The 25,186-nt window shown below is 38.4% G+C and overlaps 1 protein-coding gene across 1 annotated transcript; it reads left to right on the top strand.

Annotated features, from left to right (window-relative positions):
* The first annotated feature begins 241 nt into the window (after window positions 1-241).
* Window positions 242-21,837, top strand: LOC148130538 (uncharacterized). The gene is made up of 3 exons (XM_087967500.1): window positions 242-364; window positions 18,854-19,651; window positions 21,748-21,837. Exons 1-3 carry the CDS (start codon window positions 242-244, stop codon window positions 21,835-21,837), a joined length of 1,011 nt encoding a protein of 336 aa, XP_087823626.1.
* Window positions 21,838-25,186: the final 3,349 nt, after the last annotated feature.

The following is a 25,186-nucleotide window of genomic DNA, read 5'->3' as shown; positions in this document are numbered from 1 at the left end:
GAATGGAGACACTTTCCGTATACCAGAGTGGGAGCAAAGTGCCCATCTACTTGATTCTTCTTCCGTCCCTTGTTGGTGCTGCACGCACCTCGGCTCTTTGGGGAGATGCACAAATTGCTCTCTGCCCCAAGACATTGGCTGGCCCAGATGCAGCTGATGCCATTGGTCTCACTGTCTCCATGGTCTGCTTGCTGCTCTTGCAGCATCATGCACAGTTGAGTTAAATTTAGCGTGCTTCACAATGGGTGAGATGGCATCCCCTCCTCCTCCTGGAACCCATTATGACATGGACCACTGGCTGCAGCCAGACCAGGCCAGTATCTTGGGGCAGAGAGCAATTTGTGTGTCTCCCCGAGTGGCTGAGGTATGCACAAAACAAGAAGGGTCAAAAGAAGAGTCAAGTAGATGGGTGCTTCACTCCCACTCCAGAATATGGGGCAAGACTCCATTTGCCACTGTCACCCTTCTCTTCTCAGGGCAGGTGAGGAGTGAGTGGGAGGTCAGGGCAAGGGGAGGGGCCAGCCAGTGGTGGGATCATCCAACAGGAAGCTGCAGCAGGGAGATGAATGAGCTTCATTTATCTGGGAACCTGAAATGACTCTTGATTTAAATCATATAGTAAAAAGCACCCAAAGAAGAAGAAAGAACATCAGCAATAAATAAAACCCCAACCCTCACCTGTTTTTAGAAATGGTTCAAGAGGGAACACACACACAAGAGAGAGGGGGGGGGACAGATGAGAAAGAGATGAGAGAGAAAGAGATGAGAGGGAGGGAGAGGGAAAAAAGACAGATATGAGAGAGGAAGAAGGAGAAAAAGAGAAAAACAAGAGAGAGAGAGAGAGATGAGAGACAGATGAGAGAGATGAGAGAGATGAGATAGAGAGATGAGAGAGATGAGAGAGAGATGAGAGAAAGATGAGAGAGAGATGAGAGAGAAAGAGAGAGATGAGAGAGAGAAAGAGAGGGAAAAAGAGAGAAAGAGATGAAAGAGAGATGAAAGAGAGATGAGAGAAACAGAGGGAAAAAGAGAGATGAGAAAGAGAGAGATCAAGAGAGGAGACAGAGAGAGATGAGGGAGAGGGGGGGGAAGAGATAGAGACACATACACAGAGAGAGATACCTGTTTCCCAGAGAAAAGAAAATACCAAAAGCCACAAACCTGGCTTGGGTTTGTCATGGCTTGGGGGGTCATGTGACTGCGTGGGAGTGAGTGACATTGAGTTGGCTCTCAGTGTTTTCTTTTCTGTGGGAAATGGGTCCAAATGGCTCTTTGAGGGTTTAAGTTCGCAGACCCCTGTCTGCAGGGGTACAATTAATTAGTATAATTATTAATTAATTACAATGATTAGTACAATTAGCACAGGTCCCATGAGTGGTAATAGTAATCATAATAGCAAATATCCACAGTTTCTTTTAAAAGAAACTGAAGCAAATTAAATTATAGCTATTGCAAAAGTAGATACATACAGGGTTGGGATTCTACCGGTTCTGTCAGGTTCTATAGAATCCCTTGTTAACTTTCTAAGTAGTTCAGAGAACCGGTAGTTAGAAGCAATCTCCTTTTGTTTTTTTCCACCCTTATTACATTCTTGCCAGACAGCCTAGACTTCCTGTCTTCGGAGCTTCTGAGGCTTGACTTTCTTAAAGGGGAATGGTTGCTTTAAGATTTTTACACTGCTGTTGGGAGGAAATACTTCCCTGGACAATCAGCACTTTGAAGAAATAATTGAATAATGAAGCAAAGCTTTTAGTGACAGGGAATCAAGATAAGTGACATTCAGCAAGGCTTCTTGGCTAGCTAGAAAGATTGACATTCAAACGTGAGTTTACATACCCTTTCTGAGTTTTGGTCTAAAACTGGTTTTTGGTGAAGCTTAATTCTGTGCTTGGTGATGTTTAATCCTGCGTTTATTGATGGGATAATTTTCCCTATTCAGCTTCAACAAGCAACAGCTACTGTTGTGATTTAATTATTTGTATTGTGTTTGAATTTTTTCTTGCCTCATGGTTTCTTTTTCTATCTGGGGAGGGGGTCTTCCTCACTGCTTTAGTACTATCTGGCACTGTCCTTTTGGGGTATACTTCCAAGAGACAGGATGCAAGCTTGGCACTGATTTTTTTTTACTGCCTTTCTGGGGAGCATGTGACCTTTCCTTAAATCTGGTTGATTTCCTTAGGATATCTTGTGAGGTGAGTGCAGGGGTGGGTTTCTACCAGTTCACACTGGTTCTATAGAACTGGTTGTTAACATCACAGGTAGGTCTAAGAACTGGTAAAACCGACCCCTGCTTGGCCCCGATCCTCTCTGCCGCTCCTATGGGCCAAAAACCGGTTTTTATTACTGTGCATGCATGAAAATCCCTTCCTCATTCTCCCCCACCTGCCCCTCCCTTCGCTGCCCCGGCCCCCACCCCTATCCGCTGCTCCAAAGTAAAAAAAACTGGTTTTTTTTAAAAAAAACAACACATATTTTTTACTGTGCACATGCAAAAATCCCTTCCTCATTCTCCCCTGCCTGCCCCACCCCACCCCTACTTATAGCGCATGTGCACTAATTACAAAAATTTACCCGCTCAGTGCCATTGCTCACAGCAGCAACAGCAGCAGCAGCCAAGGCAGCCAGCTGGCTAGCCAGCCAGCTGTCTGTCCCTGCCTGCCTTCTGCTGCCCTGCTGATTGAGGGCAAGCCACAAGCCCCAGTCGCCACTGCCACTAACTGTCCTCGCCCGGCTGGCCTGCCTTGCCCTGCCTGCCTCCCACTGCCGCTAGCCATCCTCACCCACCCGGACTGCCTACCCCACCACTGGCCTCCGAAGACGTGGATCGGTAAGAATGATCTTCCAACCCGGTTGTCTACCTACCGCTGCCAGTCCCGGTCACCTGTCCCCATCTTCCCTCGCCCGCAGCACTCTATTGTTGCTGCCTTGCTTTCCCACCACCAATTGGTAGTGAGGAGGCAAAGCAGCAGCTCCTGCTGGCCTGGTCCCCTACCCCCTCTTGCCGCCACTGCCAACAGCCGACTCCCAGGCATGGTGCCGCTGCCTCACCCATATGGTGGCCGCCATTTTGGCTAGGCTGCCGGTGCCGGCCCGCCACCTTCCCTCGCCCGCCACAGCCCAAGGGTTGCTGCCTTGCCTTCCCACCACTGATTGGTAGTGAGGAGGCAAAGCAGCAAGTCCTGCTGAGCCAGTCCCCTACCTCCTTCTGCCGCCACCACCGCCAGCTTGGTCAAGAGCTGACTCCTGGGCCGGCCGGCCTCGCTGCAAGCTAGAAGACTAAGGAGGACATAGTCATAGTCAACTAGCCAACTTGCCTGTCTCCTTTTTGGTAAGTTGCTTTTTTATATTTATGTATTTATTTATTTACTATCTGTTTTTGTTTTTATTAATCATAAAAACAAAACAGATACTAAAGAAATACATAAACACATAAATAAAAATTATTTTACTAATTATTTTACTTTAAGCAAAGAAGAAACATCAAGATGAATAGTAAAATAATTTTTATTTATGTGTTTATTTATTTATTTAGTATCTGTTTTGTTTTTATGATGAATAAAAACAAAAACAGATAGTAAAATAATAAATAAATACATAAATTAAAAAAAAGCAACTTACCAAAAGGGAGACAGGCAACTTCTTGTTACATTGATGTTATACATTATCTGTTTCTGCTTGAATCAATATATAGCAACATCAATGTAACAAGAATTTGCATGCATACATAAATGATTTTTTTTAAATAAAAGTGTTTTATTTTTTTTTAAACATAAACAAAAACATAAAACATAAACCATCTTCAGTTACATAGTGTATTGGTTGGTACAAATCACTTGTGCACAATCTCTGCGGTCTTTCCTTTCCAATTTGCATTAATCCTTATATCATGCTAAGCAATTGGCCACTAAGCGAGCACCTGGTCATTAAGTGAGGACCACTTAAATTTGGGTTGCCAGCCACATGGCCACCTGCCTGGGCCTCCCCAGGCCTTGGAAACTGGCAAATAGCACTCGCTAAGCAATTGGCCACTAAGCGAGCACCTGGTCATTAAGTGAGGACCACTTAAATTTGGGTTGCCAGCCACATATGCCACCTGCCTGGGCCTTCCAGGGCCTCCCCAGGCCTTGGAAACTGGCAAAAAGCACTTGCTAAGCAATTGGCCACTAAGCGAGCACCTAGTCATTAATTAAGGACCACTTAAATTTAGGTTGCCAGCCACTCCCCATCACATGATCACCAAGCCACACCCACAAATTAGGCCACACCCACAGAACTGGTTGTTAAGAAATTTGAATCCCACCCCGGGTGAGTGAGACCAGCTGGTATTTTTAAGTGGTGCAAATAGATCTTAGGATTGCTTTTCCTGGGTCTGCTTTTTCTGGAGAGCTTAAATGACCTCTCTGTGAAAGGGTTTCACTTTATGAGCAAGAGTTGGCTGCTGAAAGTTATCATTGCATTTTAACTATTTTCATTCCTCAAGGTGCTCTGGCACCCTGCCTGATTTGTAACTCTGGCTTGCAGGTATTTTTAATCTAATGATTGGTATTTAGGGCAGCTTTTTGCAAGCAAAAAACCTTTTTGTATTTTTGTACAGGTAATCCTTGACTTACAACAGTTCATTTAGTGACCATTCAAAGTTACAATAGCACTGAAAAAAGTGACTTATGACCATTTTTCACACTTATGACCATTGCAGCATTCCCACTGTCATGAGAGGCCAAGCGAGGAGAAGCACCCCTTGACATGAGTGATGTCGAGTTGGCCACGTCTACCCAGTCACATGACCATCAAGCCACACCCACCAACTAAGCCATGCCCACAGAACCGGTTGTTAAAAAACTGAATCCCACCCCTGGGTACATATAAGTAAACTAATGCACATTTTTTCTTTCTGGTTCTCATTGAAAATGCACACACACACACACACACACACACACACACATATATGGTATTCAGCTTTGTTCGGGGATTTTCCCACGTCATTATAGTTGTGCTTTTAAAGTTGTAGCAAAATCTCCATACCACAAGCCAGGCAAACACCTGGGCACAAACAGATCCCTGCTGATACCTCCAGCTCAAACACACCCCAACCAGGCACCCAGATGAAACCTAGCTTCCTAATAAATGATAGCCGTCCATTTACTCAGAGCCAAGCCGCACTAAAAGCCTCCAATACAGGAACACAATGTTGCCAGCCAATCAAGACAAAAAAAGCCACAAAACAGACAGAAGATATTAGAAACACCAATCAAGCAGGACACAGCAAACTCCAAGACCAATAAACACAGACCAAGACTCCCAACCAATCAAGATTAAGAAAAAAAAACCATTCTGGCACAGAAGTAGGCTAGCCCCAAATTTAAAACAGAAACGGCTGTGAAAGTCTGACTCACAGACGAACGCAATACAGAAGCCTAATGATGGCAGATGAGATTCTGCTGAAACGTTGCTATAACTTTAAAAGCACAACTATAATGACGTGGGAAAATACCCGAACAAAGCTGAATACCATACATGTAAGTACCCGCGAAAACTTAAGAATATATATATATATATATATATATATATATATATATATATATATATATGTATGTATGTATGTATGTATGTATGTATGTATGTATGTATGTATATGTATATGTATATGTATATGTATATGTATATGTATATGTATATGTATATGTATATATGATAAAATAGTTCCTGATTCTCTAGAGATCATATCTCATCAGCTAAGCTTAAGCTATCTAAATCAAGAATTCATTATAGTTCTCAGCATCTATTATTTCATGCTTATATACACGATTGGTTCAGTTGGTTACATTTTCTCAGTACTATGGAAATTTGGTTTGAGCATCTTGTTTTGATTATTGCTGGATTTCCTATGAAAATTTAAATCATATTTTATTTTTATGATAAGTGCATTTTTCCCTATTTACCAAGTTTCAGAATTCAGCTTGTCTGTTATCTGCAGAAAACTCTGGATGCAAATGAGATTTAACCCATAAAATATGTTTAATTTAGAGACAATCCATATAATCTATATCACACTTTTTCAATTCTGGAAGCATGGGTCAAAAGGCAAACATATTTAGCAGGTGATCAAAAATCTTTGTTTCAGAACTGCATTTCCCCTTAATACAGAGGAAATACTGTGCCATGCTGCATCAGATCAAATAAAGCAACAATCCACAGATAAGAATTGCTGCTTTCCTTGCTCTCAGCATGACATTGAGAACAAAGGCGGTGTAACAGGCACAGGCATAAAGGGACAGCAGTTGCTATTAGACATGAAGGATGAACATTCAAGACTCATCTCTAAGGCAAACCTGTTGATGTATCAAGTGCTTGCACAGTATTTTTATCTCTTTATTGGTTATCAATTTACTGTATTGGTTATTCGGATTTTTGCAGCCTAGCTCTGACTGCCAGAGCACTTCTCCATCATTGTCTCACTCTAGATTCAGATAGCGAGGAGGAGGAGGAGGAGGAGGAGGAGGAGGAGTTCTGTATGTTCACTTATCTTAACATGTTGCATTATTATTGTTGGAATACATGTTAGAATGTATTTTATATTGCAAAAACTGCAGAATTATTCAGCCAGTAGATGGCAGTATTTAGTTTTCATCTATGGTTATAATATAAAGCATGGTTCCTTTTGTTCTGAGAAGAATTTCCAGTGACAATTGAAACTCTTAAGTAGCAACAGTGAAGACTGCAGAAGACTGGTCCAATTGCTCTTTGACCCTTGTTGATTCTTGTGGTAGGGAGCATGCTACAGTTTGTTCTGTATTTTTAGGTTGGTGTTGTCTCTGTAGTTTGAAGGGAAGAGGGGTGACTAAGTTGTCACTATCCCGTCTCTGGATGTCTATGTGTCATGGTCAAAATGGCTGCTTCTGTCTTCTCCAAAGGCTGACAGAAAATGGAGTCTGGCTTCAGACAATATAATTAAGCTTATCTATCCCCAGCCACTAAGTGGGGCTATAGCAACAGCAGCACAATATTTACATGTTGTGACATGACAATGACCGTACGCTGTACATTTTATTTGATTGTATGGTTATGTAACCATCCTGTAGCCAAGTTGTGTAGCTATATAATAATTCTTCCATTTATATATAATAAAACAATTATTTTCTAACAATTATTGGTTGGTTTTTTTGTAGCATCAAGATTGTTCTATTTTTCTGATGGAGAAACAGTACATACCGTTCTTTATTTTGATGAGAAATGTGAAATGGCAAGTTGGCAAAGAGAACAGAAAGGATGGAAAAGGTTCTGTCCATATTTCCTACAGTGAACATGGAGTTATTTCAAAAGAACAGTTTGTGCTGTTCTGTCATCCAAGCCTTGCTTTTTAATATGTTGTATAAAACATATTAAACCCATTAATGCTTCATTACTGTTACTTCTAATTGCAATTCTATTATAAATCTATGTTCCTTTAGGGTTTCTTTTGTGTGTATGTGTGTGTGTGTGTGTGTGCGTGTGTGATGAATGTTGAGCTCCTTGCTGATATGTCTTTCTGTTGGTCTGTCTCTCATCCAACTATCTTCTATTTATCATCTATCTGTCTATCTGGCTGGCTGGCTGGCTGTCTACCTACCAACGTATCTATCTATAGCTGTCTGTCTGTCAAATTTCTACATTGCCCTCTCGCCTAAGTGACTCTGGACAGTTTACAGTAAAAACAGTTAATTAGCCACTTGTCTGCTCCTCCTTTCCCATTGTTTCTAAATAGGGGTAAATAATTTTTTCCACAAAAAGTCAAGAGAACTCACTGGTGGTTTGCTTCCCACAGCCCAAGCACTATTTTACTTGCACAATCTATGAGTACAGTACAAGTCCCTGGACATTTACTCTCTGAATGAGTGAAAAAATGAAACTGAATGAATACCTGAATAATTGAGCGGTATGGACAGAAGGACTCCCCTCTTGAAATTGAAGAGCATAATTAAATGCCAAGACATTTAAATCATGCCAAGAATGTGAGTAATTTCTAAAGATAAACCAGACTTTCTATAGCATAGAGAAATATAGAGAAAGAACGGAGAAATGTTGGACTGTATGTTGGACAAAATATATAAGAAATTGTCAGGACAATCAATATGTTTTATTTAAATGAGGCATTCTATTGAAACAATAGAATACCTACCTGAAAGACATCTCTTATTTCATGTGCAAAGTTTAGAAAATTTCACTTGTACCATAGTCCATACCACAACCAGAAAAGGGCTTCTTTTTGTTTTCCTTTCTTTCTTAGAAAAGATCATGGACTGTGGGCTGTACAAACACAGTTATTGGAAACTAGCCTAACCTGAGGCAATTATTTGGACTCAACTTCAAAGAGCAAAATGACATTTGCCTGCACTGAATTGTGTCCAAAATGCAAGCACAACTGAATACTGGTAGTCCTGAACTTATGACCACAATTGGGATCAGAACTTCCATCGCTAAGAGAGGTAGTCATTAAGTGAATTATGGCTTATTTTATGACATTTCTTCCACAGTCAAATGGATCATCATAGTTCTAAGCGTTCTTAAGTTAATGGTCATTAAGTAAATTTAGCTTCCTCCATTGACTTTGCTTATTGCAAGTCCCTTAGGAAGGACGTAATTGGAAATCATGTGATCCTGGGATGCTGTACATACCAGTTGCCAAGAGCCTGAATTTTGATCATGTGATTGTGATGATACATATTTATGACATTGTGATATCATTAATATGAAGAGCGGTCATAAGTTCATTACCACTATAACTTTGACAGGTTGTTAAACAACTATAAGTGGAAGATTATCGGTAGTCAGAGAAACATGAAAATATAGAAAACTGATGTCAGAAAAATACTTAGTGGTCCATCGAGTCTAGCCTTTGAGTTTTTTTGTTTTCATTTCAAATAATTAATGAATTGTTTTAATTAATATTCTGCATTATTTTTATTTTATTTTATTATGTTTGTCGGATAATGGACATATGTTTATCCCAAGCATGTTCAGACTTAGTTACTGATGATTGACCTTCTACCTCGGCTGGAAGTTGGTACCAAGCTCCCACTACTCTTTCTGTGAAGTAATAGTTTGTAACATTACTTTTGAACTTCCCTTCTGTCAGTTTGAAGTTATGCTCCCATGTTCTTGATTTTTGCTTAATATTGAAAATACCATCTTCTAAAACCTTATTCGATCATGTCCCCACCCACTTTCCTCTAGGCTATATCAGTGATATATCCCTGATCTTAATGACACCATTAATAGAATTTCTCTTCCATGAGAGTCACCAGATATTTCTAAGAATTCGATTCCTAGCCATTCACATGATTTTTAGGATTTTATGTAGGGAACCATAATCTGTTTCATAGTTGCAACTTCCACCCCTACTCTACTTCTGTACCATGTTGGATAGTTTTTATTTCATTGAAAACAGACTGACCTTACACCTGTGAAACTACAGGAGCATTTATACAGAATAGAGTACAGAGGCAGCATTCACATGTTTCTGCCTGATTACAAGCAATTCTCTCCAAAAGGTTTCTTTATTTCTATGGATTCTTCTTGTGTTCAGCTCCACAATACAATCAAAGTTGAATTTCAGCTCCTTGTCTGGAATACAACATTCTCTTAATATTTCATTTCACACCTCTACAACTACCTTTGCTAAAACCTTTAGCCATATGCATTGTCTATTGGATCTTGTCATGTAATTACTCCCCAGAAAAGAATACTCATGTTGACAATCAAAGCATTCAAACGGTATTCCCCATGTCTTTCTTCCATCGGTGGAAATGAAGGAGGAAAGAAGAGATACATATTAAAGCAATTGTTTGATTATAAGGAGGAGTGAGCCTCTCTGTGAAAAGGAAATCTGGTGGGGAAGAAGACTCATTTTGATAACAGCTTATACAAGCAATTGATTATAGAGCTGGGAGGAGACTATAGCAGTAATTCCATCATTTCTTTCCTATTGCACCTACATATTTAGAATTTCTAAACTCAAAATAGGTAAAGCAAGTCTTTATTGCCCACTGGTGGAGATTTGTAGGCATGCCATCCAGCCGATATACATTTTGTATGCTGATCTGCTTTGAACAGCCTGAAAAGGGGGGAGTGGGGGAGAGAGAGAGACTATATAGACCCTAAAATTAGAATAAGCTAATTTTATGATCATGGTTGTAATAAGTCATCAGCTATCAAAGCAATTTTGAAAAGCCAAGTATTATATGCAAGCATCACAGTGTTTCACCTCAAATATTGTTTCTGTAGTAAAAAGAAGGAAAAAATAGAATATGAAAATAGAATAAAATAAAAACATTATTTAAGAAAAAGAAAAGCTTCAGACCAGGATTTAAAAAAAATATTAGAATAAACCATAGAATCTCTAATACAAAGGGAATGCTAAAAGCCACCCCCCCCCCCCTTTGTGATTCATCTCAATGGGTACCCAAACCACTAACCCACTTCTTGGTTCAGGCTTGACACTACATGGAGTGCTACAGAGTGAAGTACCCAGATGATGTGACATGGATCCATGCCATCGCTGTCAACCTGGAGGACGCCCCCTTGGAATGGCTGGTGTCCCTGCATGACAAGGATGCTCTAGAGCTGATTGACCTCGATGCCTTTATGCAACCCTTATGAGAGTGTTTTGAGGACCCTCTGGCATCCCTTCATGCAAATCCCACATCGGTGACTTGAAACAGGGGAAATAACCATATAAGAGTACATCTATCAACTTCTGTCAACTTGCCAGTCACTAAGGGGACTGGCCTGAGTGCCCACTGGTCACCCACTTCAGAGAGGGACTGAATAAGGAGTCATACCACACCTGCCTGTCCCAAGGGGTGCCATGAACCCTACAGGCATAGCATCACATGATCAATGAGGTGGAGATTGACCTAATGGAATTTCACAAGCACACAGGACAGGAGAGTCACAGCTACCACCCAGCTGAGAGGCAAAGACCTCACAGTGGGGGAAGAGGGGGTGTGCCCTCTGTCAAAATGGGAAAACCACACCTGAGCTCTACCAGAAGTTTCCACTGTGACAAGGAGGGCTACTGGGTAGCCAAGTGTTGAGTGCCTCATCCCATGCCTGATGTTTGTCCCCCAGCCTCGTAACCAACCAAAAAGGGGGAAGAACTGCCAAAGCCAAAAGAAGGGACCCACATGGGACAACAAGTGCACCCCTCCATCCAGTGAGGAGGAGGAAACTCCGACTCCTAACAAGACAGGCACTGTCATGTACAAGAGTGAGGGAAAGACAAAGATGGAAAGTGGTCCCATCATGCCCATGACTGCTAGAGTCAAGTTGCTGTGGTTTCTTTGGGCAGTAAAAGGATCTTAACGTCCCTATTGGACTTGGAGTGTACTAGTCAGTCACCAAGTGGTGGAAAAGCTAGGGATGAGGATGAGGAAGTTGAAAAATCCCATAGCTTTTTCCCAACTAGATGGGTCAATAGTGTGAAGAACACTATCTATCTGTCTGACTTAATCCATGGAATTAAAGGCAAAGGCTCATGTAGAAACCATTTGATTCACCATAGCCCCTGTGCTGACTTAGGTTATGGTCCTAGGCTTGGTGTGGTAGAGAAAGTAGAACCTCACCACTAATTGGGATGGAAATGGGTGGTGGATGTAGAGGAAAGTAACCAGCTGAGGGACAATAGTGAAAGTGATAAATTGCTGCCACGTGCCTGCAATTGACAAATCGAAAGCAAACACCACCAATAAACATAGGAGGAAAGAGGTCACAGAACCATTGATTCTCAAAGAATATTATGACTTGGTGGATGTGTTCAGTGAGAAGAAATCTTATGTGCTCCTGCCCCATCGCCCCATAGACTATGCTATTGAAATTGTGCCCAGGACCAAACTGCCAAAGCCAAAGTTGCATTCAATGACACCCAGGAAAGTGGAGGAACTATGAATGTTTGCATATAAAAACCCACCCTGGGGCTTTATTCAGCTGGTGAGATCATGAAGGAGTTTGTGAAAACTCTCCACCTAGTAATATGGCAGTTTTAGTGGACACACATGAAGAAAGACATAGAGATCTATGTAGCCAGCTTCCCAATGTATGCATTAGCAAAATGGCTAACCAGAAAATTATCAGCTCCCTGAAAGGAAATATCAATGGACTTTATTGTGGAGTTACCAGAAAGTGCTGGGAATACCATGATCTGGGTTGCTATGGACCTTTTATCCAAATAAGTCCATTTTGTGGCTTGCCCTAAGATCCCTTCCATCCGGTCAATGGCTAAATTGTTCATGCAACACAATGTATCAGCTGCATGGTGCTCCCAATCACATAATAACTGATAAGGGACTACAATTCAAGTCAAAGTTTTGGTGTGAATTCTTGAATCTGTTAGGCTCCTCCCAGAGTCTTACCTGTTCAGTCATTCACAAATGAATAGAGCTTGTGAATGTGCAAATGCCATACTAGAGCAGTACCTCCAATGCTATGAACTACCAGCAAGACAATTGGGCTGAACTTTTGTCTTTCACTGAAGTAGCGTACAATAACTCTGTATGCAGTAGCACCAGTTAAGGAGATCCTGGACTCCCAAATCCACAAGGGGAAGTTGCAATATTTAGTCCCATGGAAGGCATTCCCTCTAAGAGAGGCAGAATGGATGGTAGCACGAAGGGGTTTGTGAAAACTCTCCACGAGTAATATGGCAGCTTTAGTGGACACACATGAAGAAAGACATAGAGATCTATGTGGTCCCTAAATTCACACGCAAATTCCATGCCAAGTACCCAGCTAAGCCTGGGTGATTTTAAATACATTGAAGAAAAGGTACTGGTAATAATATGTGTGTGTTTGTTCTATTTTAGGGTAGTCTTCCTTTTGCAGGGGGAGCATGTCATGGCTCAATTCATTATCCCAGCTCACTTTCAGAAAGAAGCAATGGGGGAAAGTATGGGTTGGAAGGCACAGGAGAGGGTAATAGAATGAAATATCACAGACTCTGCAGTGAGACATTCCAGCATTCCAAAGTCACTAACTGGAAGTTAAAGTTAAAAAGTAGTTTAAATATCAGTGAAATACAAACAATGCCCTCTGTAATAATTCAAATTGTACCATACATCAGAAATAACCTCACTACAGATGATATTTTATCCAAATGGAAAGCGTAATCTGATTGAGAAGGAATTCAAGAGCTACTAAAGTTATTATGTATGCACAGCACATAATGCTCTGCATTGTGCATGATATAGGACGCATATTGTGCATGATACAGGACAAAGCTCTGTACAATTTCCAAACCTGGATTATAGATAAAGTGAGAATCTAAGGTCTTGTATAAATCCAAATATGTTTGAGCATCTTTTTTTCCATTGCTAGAGAATAATGGAACATGATGACCAGAGGTGTTATTAACCTGGAAGAAGTTTATCTGTGGGGGAGAAAATCTAGCTCGGTATTATCTATGGAAGTCTTCCTCGGGCTTAAATTGAATTGCAATTCCCAGAATCCCCAATCATCTTGGGCAGTTACAAATCAACACATCTGGAGAATACAAGTGTGGCAGGGATGGGATTCAATTTTTTTAACAACCGGTTCTGTGGGTGTGGCTTAGTTGATGGGTGTGGCTTGGTGGTCATGTGACTGGGTGGATGTGGCTTCATGGTCATGTTATTAGCTGAGCGTGGCCAACTCAATATCACTCACATCGAGGCATGCATCTCCTCACCTGGTCTCTCATGACTGTGGGGATGCTGCAACAGTCATAAGTGTGAAAAATGGTCATAAGTCACTTTTTTCAGTGCCATTGTAACTTTGAATGGTCACTCCACACAAGCAAAGTACCGGCAAAGGAGGGGAAAAAGATTCCAGAGAAGTTCCTGAGACAGGAAGTCTAGTCCTGCCAAGAATGTAATAAGGATTAATGGAGAGGCAGTTTCTGTAAGCAACACCAGAATGTTTCCTTCCTGCCTTCCTTACAGGATTAGGCCAGTAATTTCTTCTAACAACCGGTTCTCCGAACTGCTTAGAATGTTAACAACCGGTTCTAGCGAATAGATGCAAACTGGTAGAATCCCACCCCTGAAGTGTGGGAAGATGGCCTATATCAATTAGCAATGACAACAGTCTAGTACTTCAGTTAGGATATTTCCCAGACCAACTAGTGATACCAGGGAAGTCTCATTGAAGTATAGATACGTGTTGTACCATATTCGTTCTCCATCAAAAAAATCTTTACACTACATAATAAAATGCACATATTATCTAATCTGCAATGCTTTTGGTTTATCTTATCTGTTCTTTTTAATCTTTTTGTTTTAATTGGGATACTGCTAATTAAATGCATAAACTTAACAGCTAAGAGCAACATCAGTAACGTCAGCAATCTAATTTAAATTTAGATTTCAACCTTTACTGAATTCTAATTTTTAAATAATGCTTTCCAATTTTTTTTCAGAATAAAGTATCTTGGGATATAGAAAGTTTTGAAAGATGAATGATACAGCTTTGAAACATCTGTGTTCCAGGAATTTATTGCAAGTTTTTGTCCTCTACCATTGTCCAAACTGGCTCTACACAGCTAATAATAAGACAGCCATGCTTGCATTAATGCAAATCAAGAAAAAGTCACAAAATTAATGACATGCCCTTTTGCATATTACTCGTCATGTATAAGGTTTTGAAATATGAACATGTAACAGGAATCAATCTGCAGGTCTGTCTGCAATTACATAAAAATTTTGTTAAGAAAAATAAACTTAGCCTGTGCAAGACAGCATGAATTTGCATCCATGATGCTCTTAGTGTTGCAAGTATAATGCTATTCTCATTAAGACATAGAGGTGGTTAACCTATAAAAGCACTTTCCATCATCTCATTGCTATAGCCAGTGATTTTACTCAACTGAAAGGCCATTTTAAACCACACATTATTGTTAATAGACACCCATGTTTTTTTCTAGCTCCTATGGCTCAATTGCTAACTATTCCTCTTCCATAAATTTTCCAGTGTATAAAATACTCTTTTGAAAGTCTTCAGAAATTTTCATAATTTTTGCCATTTACTGAAGGAAAGATTTTTCAAACCTGTCACGCTCTGTTGACAACTGGAAGTAAGTCATCAACAATATTTTAGATAATGAAGCTTTGACTGTCCTATATTAGATTTGATGGCAAGACAAGATGATAAGAAGGGGAAAAAACCCAGGGGAAATATGGACCAACTGCTGAAAGAAAAAATGATTCAGAAGTTACCCTTCACTTTTATCCACCAGAAAATACGCTGACCAAAACACAATCCCAATAATATAATATTATAGAACATAGCCTGAATTATAGACTCGCATTGCATGGTTAAAGCTACAGGTGTTCTGTTGCAACAGGTAGAAAGTTGTATTTAATGTTCATATCAGTGTTACATAGAAATGAAAAACGTACTCATTTGGATCCCAGGCTATTTTGTATAAAGATAAGAAAGATTTCATAAAATTTGCTTTGCTGATTTATTCAATTATGCTTCAAGTCAGAAATTTACTTAAAAGGTAAGTATTAAAATTAAACATTTATTTGAGGAAAAAAATATAATTAATCTATACAGTATGCACACACACACACACACACACACACACACACACACACACACACACACACATGCACCCATTGGGCATTATTTGCCAACAATATTTACTACAGAGTACATTAAGGCCAGTACCAGAGTGTCTACATAGCAACCTAACAAGCACAAATGCAATGTTAGAAATGGTGATTCAAAAACTTTTGAGGGAACACTTCAGCCTCCCTGGATACTAGGCGCTGATCTTAAGAAATGAACAAAGAGATGAATGTCAGATTTCATCACAACAGAGATGAGTCATATAGCCCGTTAAACGTTCTGTAGCATATGGAAGAGAGAAGTTTCGACTTATCCTCTTTCTCCAGCTTCCACCTTTGAGGCATCTGTAAAAAAGCTATAGAAACCCACTCAAAGCTTTCAAGACCAGCTATTTACAATTCTAGACATGTCTATTTAATCAGAGCCCATGATGTCTGCTTTTTAAAGTCCTTCAGGAGATGAGGTTGTAAGTCTGTAAGAGCATTTTTTCTCCATCACATCAAGTTTCTCTAAATCAATTCCCTCTAGTGCTTCTATAGACATTGTGGGATATGTAGATAAATATGTATTTGTGTGTGTGTGTGTATTATTTTATTTTTTAAAAAAATACTATCTCCTACGTATTTTTTTAAAAAAAATATCTTGAAATAGTAACATTTCTTGCAGTTTTCTTTTTAAATGTTATTAGCTATATTAAAAATGGTTGATGAAATAAATCTATAAGAATCATTAAGATGTCTCAGCTCTGCTTCTCTAGTATAAATTGTTTTCAACACATAAAACACCATTTCATATTCTCAGGCAATCTAAAACAAGAGTCCTTAATAAGCTGATTAGAAGTAAATTAAAACAGATCAATTGGAAGGCTTTTATTTTCAAATATCATATTTATTTATTTATTAAATTGACATAGCTGCCTTTTTCATCAAAAGCAACTCTGAGCAGCTCAGAATAATCAGATAAAAGCAACAAATGTAAAAACAACATATACAAAATATAAAAATACATATCAATACATATCATATTGTACGTGCATGCATGCATATGTAGAGTGGAAAGAGGGATTATAGTTATGTAACAGAATCCTTTTAGGTTTTAATAAGTATATCCATCTATATAACAATGAGCATATATGAAGATGTGAAGAAATTAAATAATTATGATTCAAAATCAAAGATGTACTGATTTTCTTTTTTAAAAAAACCTAATAAGGGATACAATCTTCTGTGCTTCTTTTACTGCTCAAGGAAGTTGGTTTATCAGCTATAATAGCTTCTAATATTTTGATGATTGGTTTAATCAGTGCCCTGGATGATAGCTTATCTAGTGTTAATACAATTTGGGAGATTAGCCAAGATATTATTAAGTATATTAGGGAATAATATAGTAACTATAATTAATGTAAATTAAATATCTATCCATTCCAGTCACTTCTTTATTATAACTCTAGTTATAACAGTTTTGAATGTTTGTCTCCTGGCATAGCATTCAAATGCTAAGTAAGATTCTCAGCTTAGGAAAAAAAACTTGTGCTAAGCTATAAACAATCACTATTTCCTTGGGGATCATTATATCATTTTGTAATTCATTTTTAAATCTTCACACACAAAGAGATTCTGTATATACTTTAATAATAAAAGTTGAGGTGATGATAGGAAATTATTATTTAATAATAACTTTGCTATATTAACCTTTGATGATAGACAGACAGACAGACAGACAGACAGACAGACAGACAGACAGATAATTTTTCTAATGCTCCATGAGCGTTGATGACCAACCTCTGGCGGCAATGGGATTTGTATAATGATCTCTTCTGCTGAAATAAGCATCTGCCTTCACACTTTGAATCCTATCCAAAACAGAGTTGGTCTCGGTCCTAAAATCAAGATTTCTCATTAGCAACAGCATATCTGTCCTGTCCGCATTATAATATCATTATGTATTCTCATTTGATTCATTATTATCAACTTTAAATAAAGTGCAAGGGATATGATTGCTCTCTTGGGGTTTGATAGTAAAGGGCATCATCAGAATATAGATAGAAACCCATTCTATAGTTTCAAAGTTATCCTATTAATTTTATATAGAAATTGAATAGAATTTTCTGTAACATGGGTCAACAACCTAGATATTAAACACAGCAATATAAATCAATCTGGATAATCAGCTTTATCCAGATATCTCTGAAGCAATAAACCCATCACTTTCTTAATCAATTTATCCAAGAAGGGAAGATGAAAAAGTGGCCTATAGTTACAAAGACCTTTTGTATCCAAGATGAATTGTGAAATTTTAAAATGTTGAAATACTGGTAGAAAAGTAGTTGATATGAAAAATAAATTGTGAAGAATAAATTTATGTCAAAAGAAATAAAAACAGTTATGTATAAGAATGTGTTTCTGTCCTCTTTGTTATATGAAAGTGAGAAGTGGGTATGTCAGAAGCAACATAAAATAAGTTAAATGGAATGGAGACTATATGTGTTAAAATGTAGCTTTGGGCTTTGGGTCAAAATTGACTGAATGAAGAGCTTTGGGTCAGACTGCCTGGATGAAAAATATGTGTGAAATGAATAAAAAGTGAATGATTAATATAAAAGAAGTACCTTGAGATGGTTTGATCATATAAAAGGATTAATGAATGAGGATCACATTTCAAACAAATAAAAGAAAGAAGAGTAAATCAATTGAAACAAAGCAAAAGACTGGGAAGTCAAAGACTTTTGAGTCCATCAAAAGAAATGAGACATTTAAAAAATAAAAAATCAATATTAACTGATGCATGAAAAGTTTTGATGATTTTCAGGGATAGAAAGACAAGGAAGATATATTAAACGGTGTCAGTATTTATTAGACTTAGGTATAGTTCCTTTAGATTTGTCATCTCATGACTTTTTTTTCTTTGGATTACTACTTCTTGCTCATTATCTACATTTTGTATAAGATTGCATTAACTTTAACAGATGATAACAATAAATAAATAGGTAAGTTTTTATGCATGCACGTTCTAAATCCAAAGAGATTCCTTTAAGCAGTAGAAACCCATTCTTCACTCAGAATATCTTAATCACTTTTATAAACATACCTGATTGATTGATTTAAGCCAGAAGACATTATCCACAGCTTGTTATGTGCAGACACAGCAGAGACAGAGAAGTAAACTCTGTTACATCCAGTGTCATACAGTAGGTCTCTAAATTGGCCTTAAAAAGGACCCTACTCTGCATTAGAACAAATTCATTCAAATTCGTTTTTCTCCACTTGTGCCACAGATTTCTAACCAGTCTGTTTCATTGTTCTTTGGTGACTTCAATCTACCTCATATTAACTGGACCCTAAACAAATGTACAACTGAACCCATACATGCAAACTTTTACAATGCTGTAACAAATCTGAGACTGGAACAACTGGTAACCAACAATACCAGGCTTGACAACTGCCTCGACCTCATCTTCTGCAATAGTTTGAATTCAACTTATGGAATACAAATTAAAGAACCCTTTTCCAACAGTGACCACATGATTGACTTTTGTCTCAACATACGTCTGTACAAAAATCATCACAATGACGGAATCCCCTATTATAACTTCAAAAAAGGCAACTATGATCTTATAAACAACAATCTCTCATCCCTTGATTGGCAATTTCTATTCACTGGATGCAATACTGTAGAAGACCATTACAACATATTTTTACTAGAAGTCAAAAGAGTCATCAAACCATATGTACCAATAACAACTCCCAAAACCAGGAAAAACAGATTACCCATAACAATAAGGAAGCTTCAATCCAAAAAGAGATCACATTGGCGAAAAAACAAATATAGTCACATTGCCAACTTCAAAAGCCGATACAAAAATTTATGCCACCGGATAAAAACTGAATGCACTAATTATCACATTAAACAAGAGGAAAACCTTCTACACACAAATTCCACCCGTGCTTTCTACAATTTTGTAAACAACAAACGAAAAGATTCAAGGTCCACCCTATCCCTGAAAGGACCTAATGGTAAAGACTGCAACAACAACACCATCAAAGCCAACCTCTTTAACACATTCTTTGGCTCAGTATTTGTAAACAGCAATGGATCAAGCCCAGTACTTCCTAGTCAAACCACAGACAACTACAACAATCTAATACATATCAATTTTACAGAAGACAAAGTTGAAAAAGCACAATGCAATCTAAAACCATCTCTATCTATTGGACCGGACGGAATATGTGCCTACTTCTTAAAAAAGCTATCCACTGCTATAGCCGAACCTCTAAGCATAATCTATGAAAAATCTTTCAGGACCAGCTCTTTGCACAAACCAAGGTCACAAGCCACAGTCATCCTCATCTTCAAAAAGGGAGACCCCAGCCTAGTTGAAAATTAGAAACCAATCCCTTTATGCTGCGTCACCTGTAAAGTCATGGAATCAATTATTAACCAATCCATTATCTTCCACTTAGAGACATCCTACTCTCTAATAAACAATTTGGTTTCAGAAAAAAATATCCTGTAATCTGCAACTCTTACACTGCAAAAACATATGGACTACACAACTCGATCAGGGCAAAGCAATAGATGCAATAGACTTCTATAAAGCCTTTGATTCAGTGGTACATGACAACTACTCCTAAAATTAAAATATTATGGTATCTCTTGACACCTATGTAACTGGATAGAAGCATTCCTGTCAAACAGACAACTAATGGTCAAAATTGGGAGCGTCCTATCAAATTCTGTACCTGTCAACAGTGCTGTCCCTCAAGGCAGTGTTCTAGGACCAACTATCTTCATATTCTACATAAATGACTTCTGTGATCATATTAAGAGCAACTGCGTTCTCTTCGCTGATGATGTAAAGCTATTCAACACCACAGAAAATACCACTGCCCTCCAAAAAGACCTCGACTATGTATCAGAATGGTCAAACAAATGGCAACTTCAAATCTCAACAAATAAATGCTCTGACTTACATATTGGCAAAAAAAAACCAACAGAAAATAAAATACAGGCTCAATTGTCAAGACCTTTTTGATGATCCAAACTCTGTCAAGGACCTTGGAGTACTCATCTCTAATGATCTAAGTGCTAGAGCTCACTGTAACTATATCGCCAAAAAGGCATTAAGAGTTGTTAACCTAATCCTATGTAGCTTTTTCTCTGGTAATATCACACTACTAACTAGAGCATACAAAACATTTGCTAGACCAATACTTGAATACAGCTCATCAGTCTGGGACCCACATCATGTATCTGATATTAACACAGTTGAGAAAATCCAGAAATATTTCACAAGAAGAGTTCTCCACTCCTCTACTCATTGTATGTGTGCATTTGTGAGCATGTGTGTGCATGCCTCTTGAAGCCAATATGGCAACTGCTGAAAAGGACACAAAGTTTTCTTGGTACCCAGTAGATAGTCAGAAATGGTTTGCCATTATTTAATTCCTAGGTGTTCTTACCCGGCTCCTAAACATGACAAGCACCTCTGTTTTTAACTAAACATTCCCTTTATTAGGAGCATCAGCAACCCTGGCAAAGAGTCTCTCTCTTTCTCTTTCTCTTTCTCTTTCTCTTTCTCTTTCTCTTTCTCTCTCTCTCTGCAGGCTAATGAAGTCTCTAATGCCTGTGGAAAGCGAAGCTCACTCCCCTTTTCCCTGAAATGGTTCCAACACACCAGGAGTCTCTCTGACTCACCACACTCATTACAAGTCCCAGAAGATGCTCCCACTCTTTTTCCAGAAAAGAAGACACACACAAACACACACTCCAAAGGCGCACCCAACTCACAGCATCGCAGATTCCAAGGAAGAATTCCAATAGAGTTCCAGGCAGGATTCAGAAGTTTGGACTATCAGTGGCTGACTGACAGGGAGACAAATAGTTGTCTGCCACACCTATTCATCTCTGTCCCCTGCCTTTTATCACAAGAGCTAGCAGTGGTGGCTGTTCCATCCTGAGGACTGGCCCATAGAGTCCCGCTGCTCTCCTCTCCTCTGCCTTCTGTGCATCTGTGTGTCAGGCACAGGATCCAGCTGTTCCTCTTTCTCAGCAGTCATCTCCTGACCTGGGGCTGTTGACTCTCCATCTGGGGGCTAATGGACAGCCCAAACTCCACCTCTGACTCTATCTCTGCCAGCTCCATTCCCTTTTCCCCCTTGAAACTTTCAGATTGCCTTGATGCTGGCTCTGATGTCTACTCTACCTGCTCCTCTGATTTGGCTGACAGAGGAGCCAGAACCTGACAGGCCACAACACTAGAACTAAGAAAGAATGATCAGCCAAAAGTCATCCAGATGGTTTTGTATTTAAGGCAGTGTCCATATTTCTAGCCTGGTATATTTAACCACTTCATCAAACTGGCTTTCAATATAGCACATACCTCCTGTTATTTAAAAAGGCAGCATATTGAACTTTATGAGTTGAAGTACTGGTAGATTCATAAGTGCTGTGGTATATTGATACATAACCTTTGTTAAGGTTATAAAATCCTTTAACTACAGTATATACATTTTTGCATGCTTAACTTTCTCTTGTAGCCTTGAAATTATGATGTTGGATTATAATAAGCGGAGTACAGCCAATGGTTGACATTCTTCTGACATTGTTATGATATTTCTATGACAGTGTTATTGGTACAACGTTTTCCAGATATTTAACAACATTAATTCCCATTTAAGAACTCAGTGCAGGTTTTCTATCTGTGAAAGTGCCAAAACAATTTAACATTGCACTATGCTGCAGAGGCAATGTCAATACTAAAATTAACTTTCTGACCCATATGTTGACAGATGAGTGATGAGTAAACTAATTCCCTTTTCCCAATACTTTACCTTTCTCGGAATTTTAAAGTTATATTGTACCTATTTAAAGTTCCTTGAATAATTTCTTCAAAACTTTAAACTTAGATTGATATACCTTTTAAAAAAAGAAAGAGAAAGAGAGGAGAGATATGTTAATATGTTATCCACCAAAATTAAGGTTCACAAATGACCTGGATGATGCAGGTGTAATATTTATTCCAATGACTTGCAATGCTACTTTGTTTGCCTTTATTTTCAGACAATTTAGAGCACTGATATTAATGAAAACCCTCAATTCCACATTATCATTTGGAATGGGATGATTCAATGCCACTAGCTAGCTCGACGTAGCCAGTAGGGGACAGGCTTCTCACCACTTCCGACTCCTTGCTACCAACTCACTGCTGCCATCTCTTTGTAGGACATCTCAATATGTTGTGGAAACAACTTGCTCTGGGTGCTGGATGGAGAGTTAAGCAGGCAGGCAAATGGGCTGTCAGAGAATAGCAACCATGAGTGGGGCTGCACCAGATGAGAAGCGAGTGGGGTGGGTTGTCAAAATGGGAAGCTCCTGGCAGCAGCGAGTTGGCATCAAGGAGTTGGTGCGAAGTGGTGGTGAGAAGGCCACTGCCTGCTGGCCACATAAAGCTAGCAGCACCAAATCATCATAGACCCCACTGAGTGTTCCAAGACACCATTTTTATCAATTAAATCTGGTGAGTGCAATTTAGAAATGACAGAGTTTAGAAATGGAAATTCTCTGAACTCCAGGATGGTCCTTATTCCCATTCTTTCATCTGCCTTTAAATCTGCCTGTGGCAAAAAACTTGCTTAGTGGTCAACCATAATTGGTACACAAATTAAGAAATGGTGGCTAAATTGAGGAGATGCCTGAGTGACAGCGTTATAGTGGTTTGGAAGATAATGGAATATTCCCATCGTGACTACTAAGAAACTTTGAGGGTATTTAAGGTATGTGATTTTTTTAAAAAAATATTTAACTTCCACTGTTATTAAGCTCAAATTAATTCTAGGTTACTGTTCAAAAAAGAACTAGATAAAAAAATAGAAAGCAGAAAAGCAACTTCTTTCTTTTATGGAAAGAGAGAAGGAAAGGAATACTGTTTTTGTTTTTGTCCTTTTAGGTATACACTGAATGAGGCACTTCATTAAAAAGAAAGAAACAAATGACTACTGCTCAGCTGACCATATTCTGTAAACATTAGGGTTGCAATCTTATAAACAAAACTATAATCCTAGACTCCTGCTGTTCAAATAATCAAACTGCTGAGATCAGTCTTCTTGTCAAGCCTCACTCAACTGGGCATGACCAAGGAAGCAAGAACAACACAGATTTCAGAAATGTATATTTAATGTTAATCTCTGGATTATTTTTTCTAATTGTAACATTCAAAATTCTATATTTTGGACATTACAATTAAAGAGATAAAGGGTAATGCAAATTAAGAGAGTAAAAAGAAAAAATGGAAAATGTAGGAAATAAAAAAGAATATAAAGAAAAATAGAAAAAATAAGAATATAGTAAAGAGAAAAGGTAAGTAACTTCCTCCAAAACAAGTTAAAACCATTTCAGTACCTTATCACTTCTTATAAAGTACTGTTGTACCTCTGTAAAGTACAACAAATGATCTCTTTTCCCCATATTTCATGTTTTATCAGTAAAAAAACACCTGTGAAGCCTAATCATTTAGATCTAATAAGCAAAAAGCCTATTAAGCATTACCAGAGATAGAAACATATCTATTTTAACCTTGATCAAATAAACCAACATTGTTCCTTCCTTTTACATTTAACAATCTTGGTCTTTAATCTCTTCAAATAATGTCATAGAACTTGATTTTTATTTCTATAACTTTCTAAAAATAACATTCTAATCATTCTTTTGCCATTTATTTCTCTGTCCCAAAATACTTTTAGTGCTTAAACTTGTAATTAAAATTTATTTTACTAAACTTTAAAGGATAGGCTGCATTACAATTTTAAGCTTAGTTGGAATCCCTCAACTCCCAACCTCTCAATTCAGTTCCTACAATGGTATTCACAAAGAGTGGTTGACCGGAGTACATTAAATATTTGAAATGGTTCTTCCCAGGTTTCCTGTCACCAGGATTATGTGGATTATGAGATAAATTGAGAATAATGAGATAATTTGCTCATTTCCCCTTTCTTTTTTCAGCTTTTCCACACTGTGTCATACTTGGGTAGATTTAACCTGAATGAGAGTTGGAAACATTGCTTTAATGAGCAATTTACAAACCTTTACAAATTATTACAGCTTTTATTTTAGGCAGATACAAAGAGATGCTGGACTTGCACAAGTTCTGAAGAACTTCTGAATTGTTTTCCTAAACTGCACTGCCTTTCTCTGTGACTATTTGGCTTGAAGATCACCAGACAGCAGATGATCTCCAAGAAGATGAATATAATTATGTTGTTGTTTATTGCTCACATTGTTTAATAAACAAAAAAATCCATAAAGTACTGAGTGTACTTATGAATACTCATAAACAATCCTTTTTAAGACTTACATGAAATTGATTGATTTTTTTAGAAAAAAATATAGTATGTGGCCTATCAACAGAGTAAAATAAAGTCTACAATATTATACTTAAGTAAAATAAAAAAGAATGTATATACCATATTTCCCCCCAAATAAGACCCGGTCTTTTCTTTTGGGCTCCAAAATAAGGTCTTATGTTTTGGGATGTCTTGCCTGCTTACCTTAAGACCACTGCAGCCAGGCCTCCCATGCTCCAACATCTGTTGTGCCACTGCCTGACAGCACC

Source organism: Notechis scutatus, chromosome 5, assembly GCF_049901735.1.
Source record: "Notechis scutatus isolate UNSWTSFEM ecotype Mainland chromosome 5, rNotScu1.2, whole genome shotgun sequence".
Classification (NCBI taxonomy): domain Eukaryota; kingdom Metazoa; phylum Chordata; class Lepidosauria; order Squamata; family Elapidae; genus Notechis; species Notechis scutatus.
This window is presented reverse-complemented; position numbering and strand designations above follow the sequence as displayed.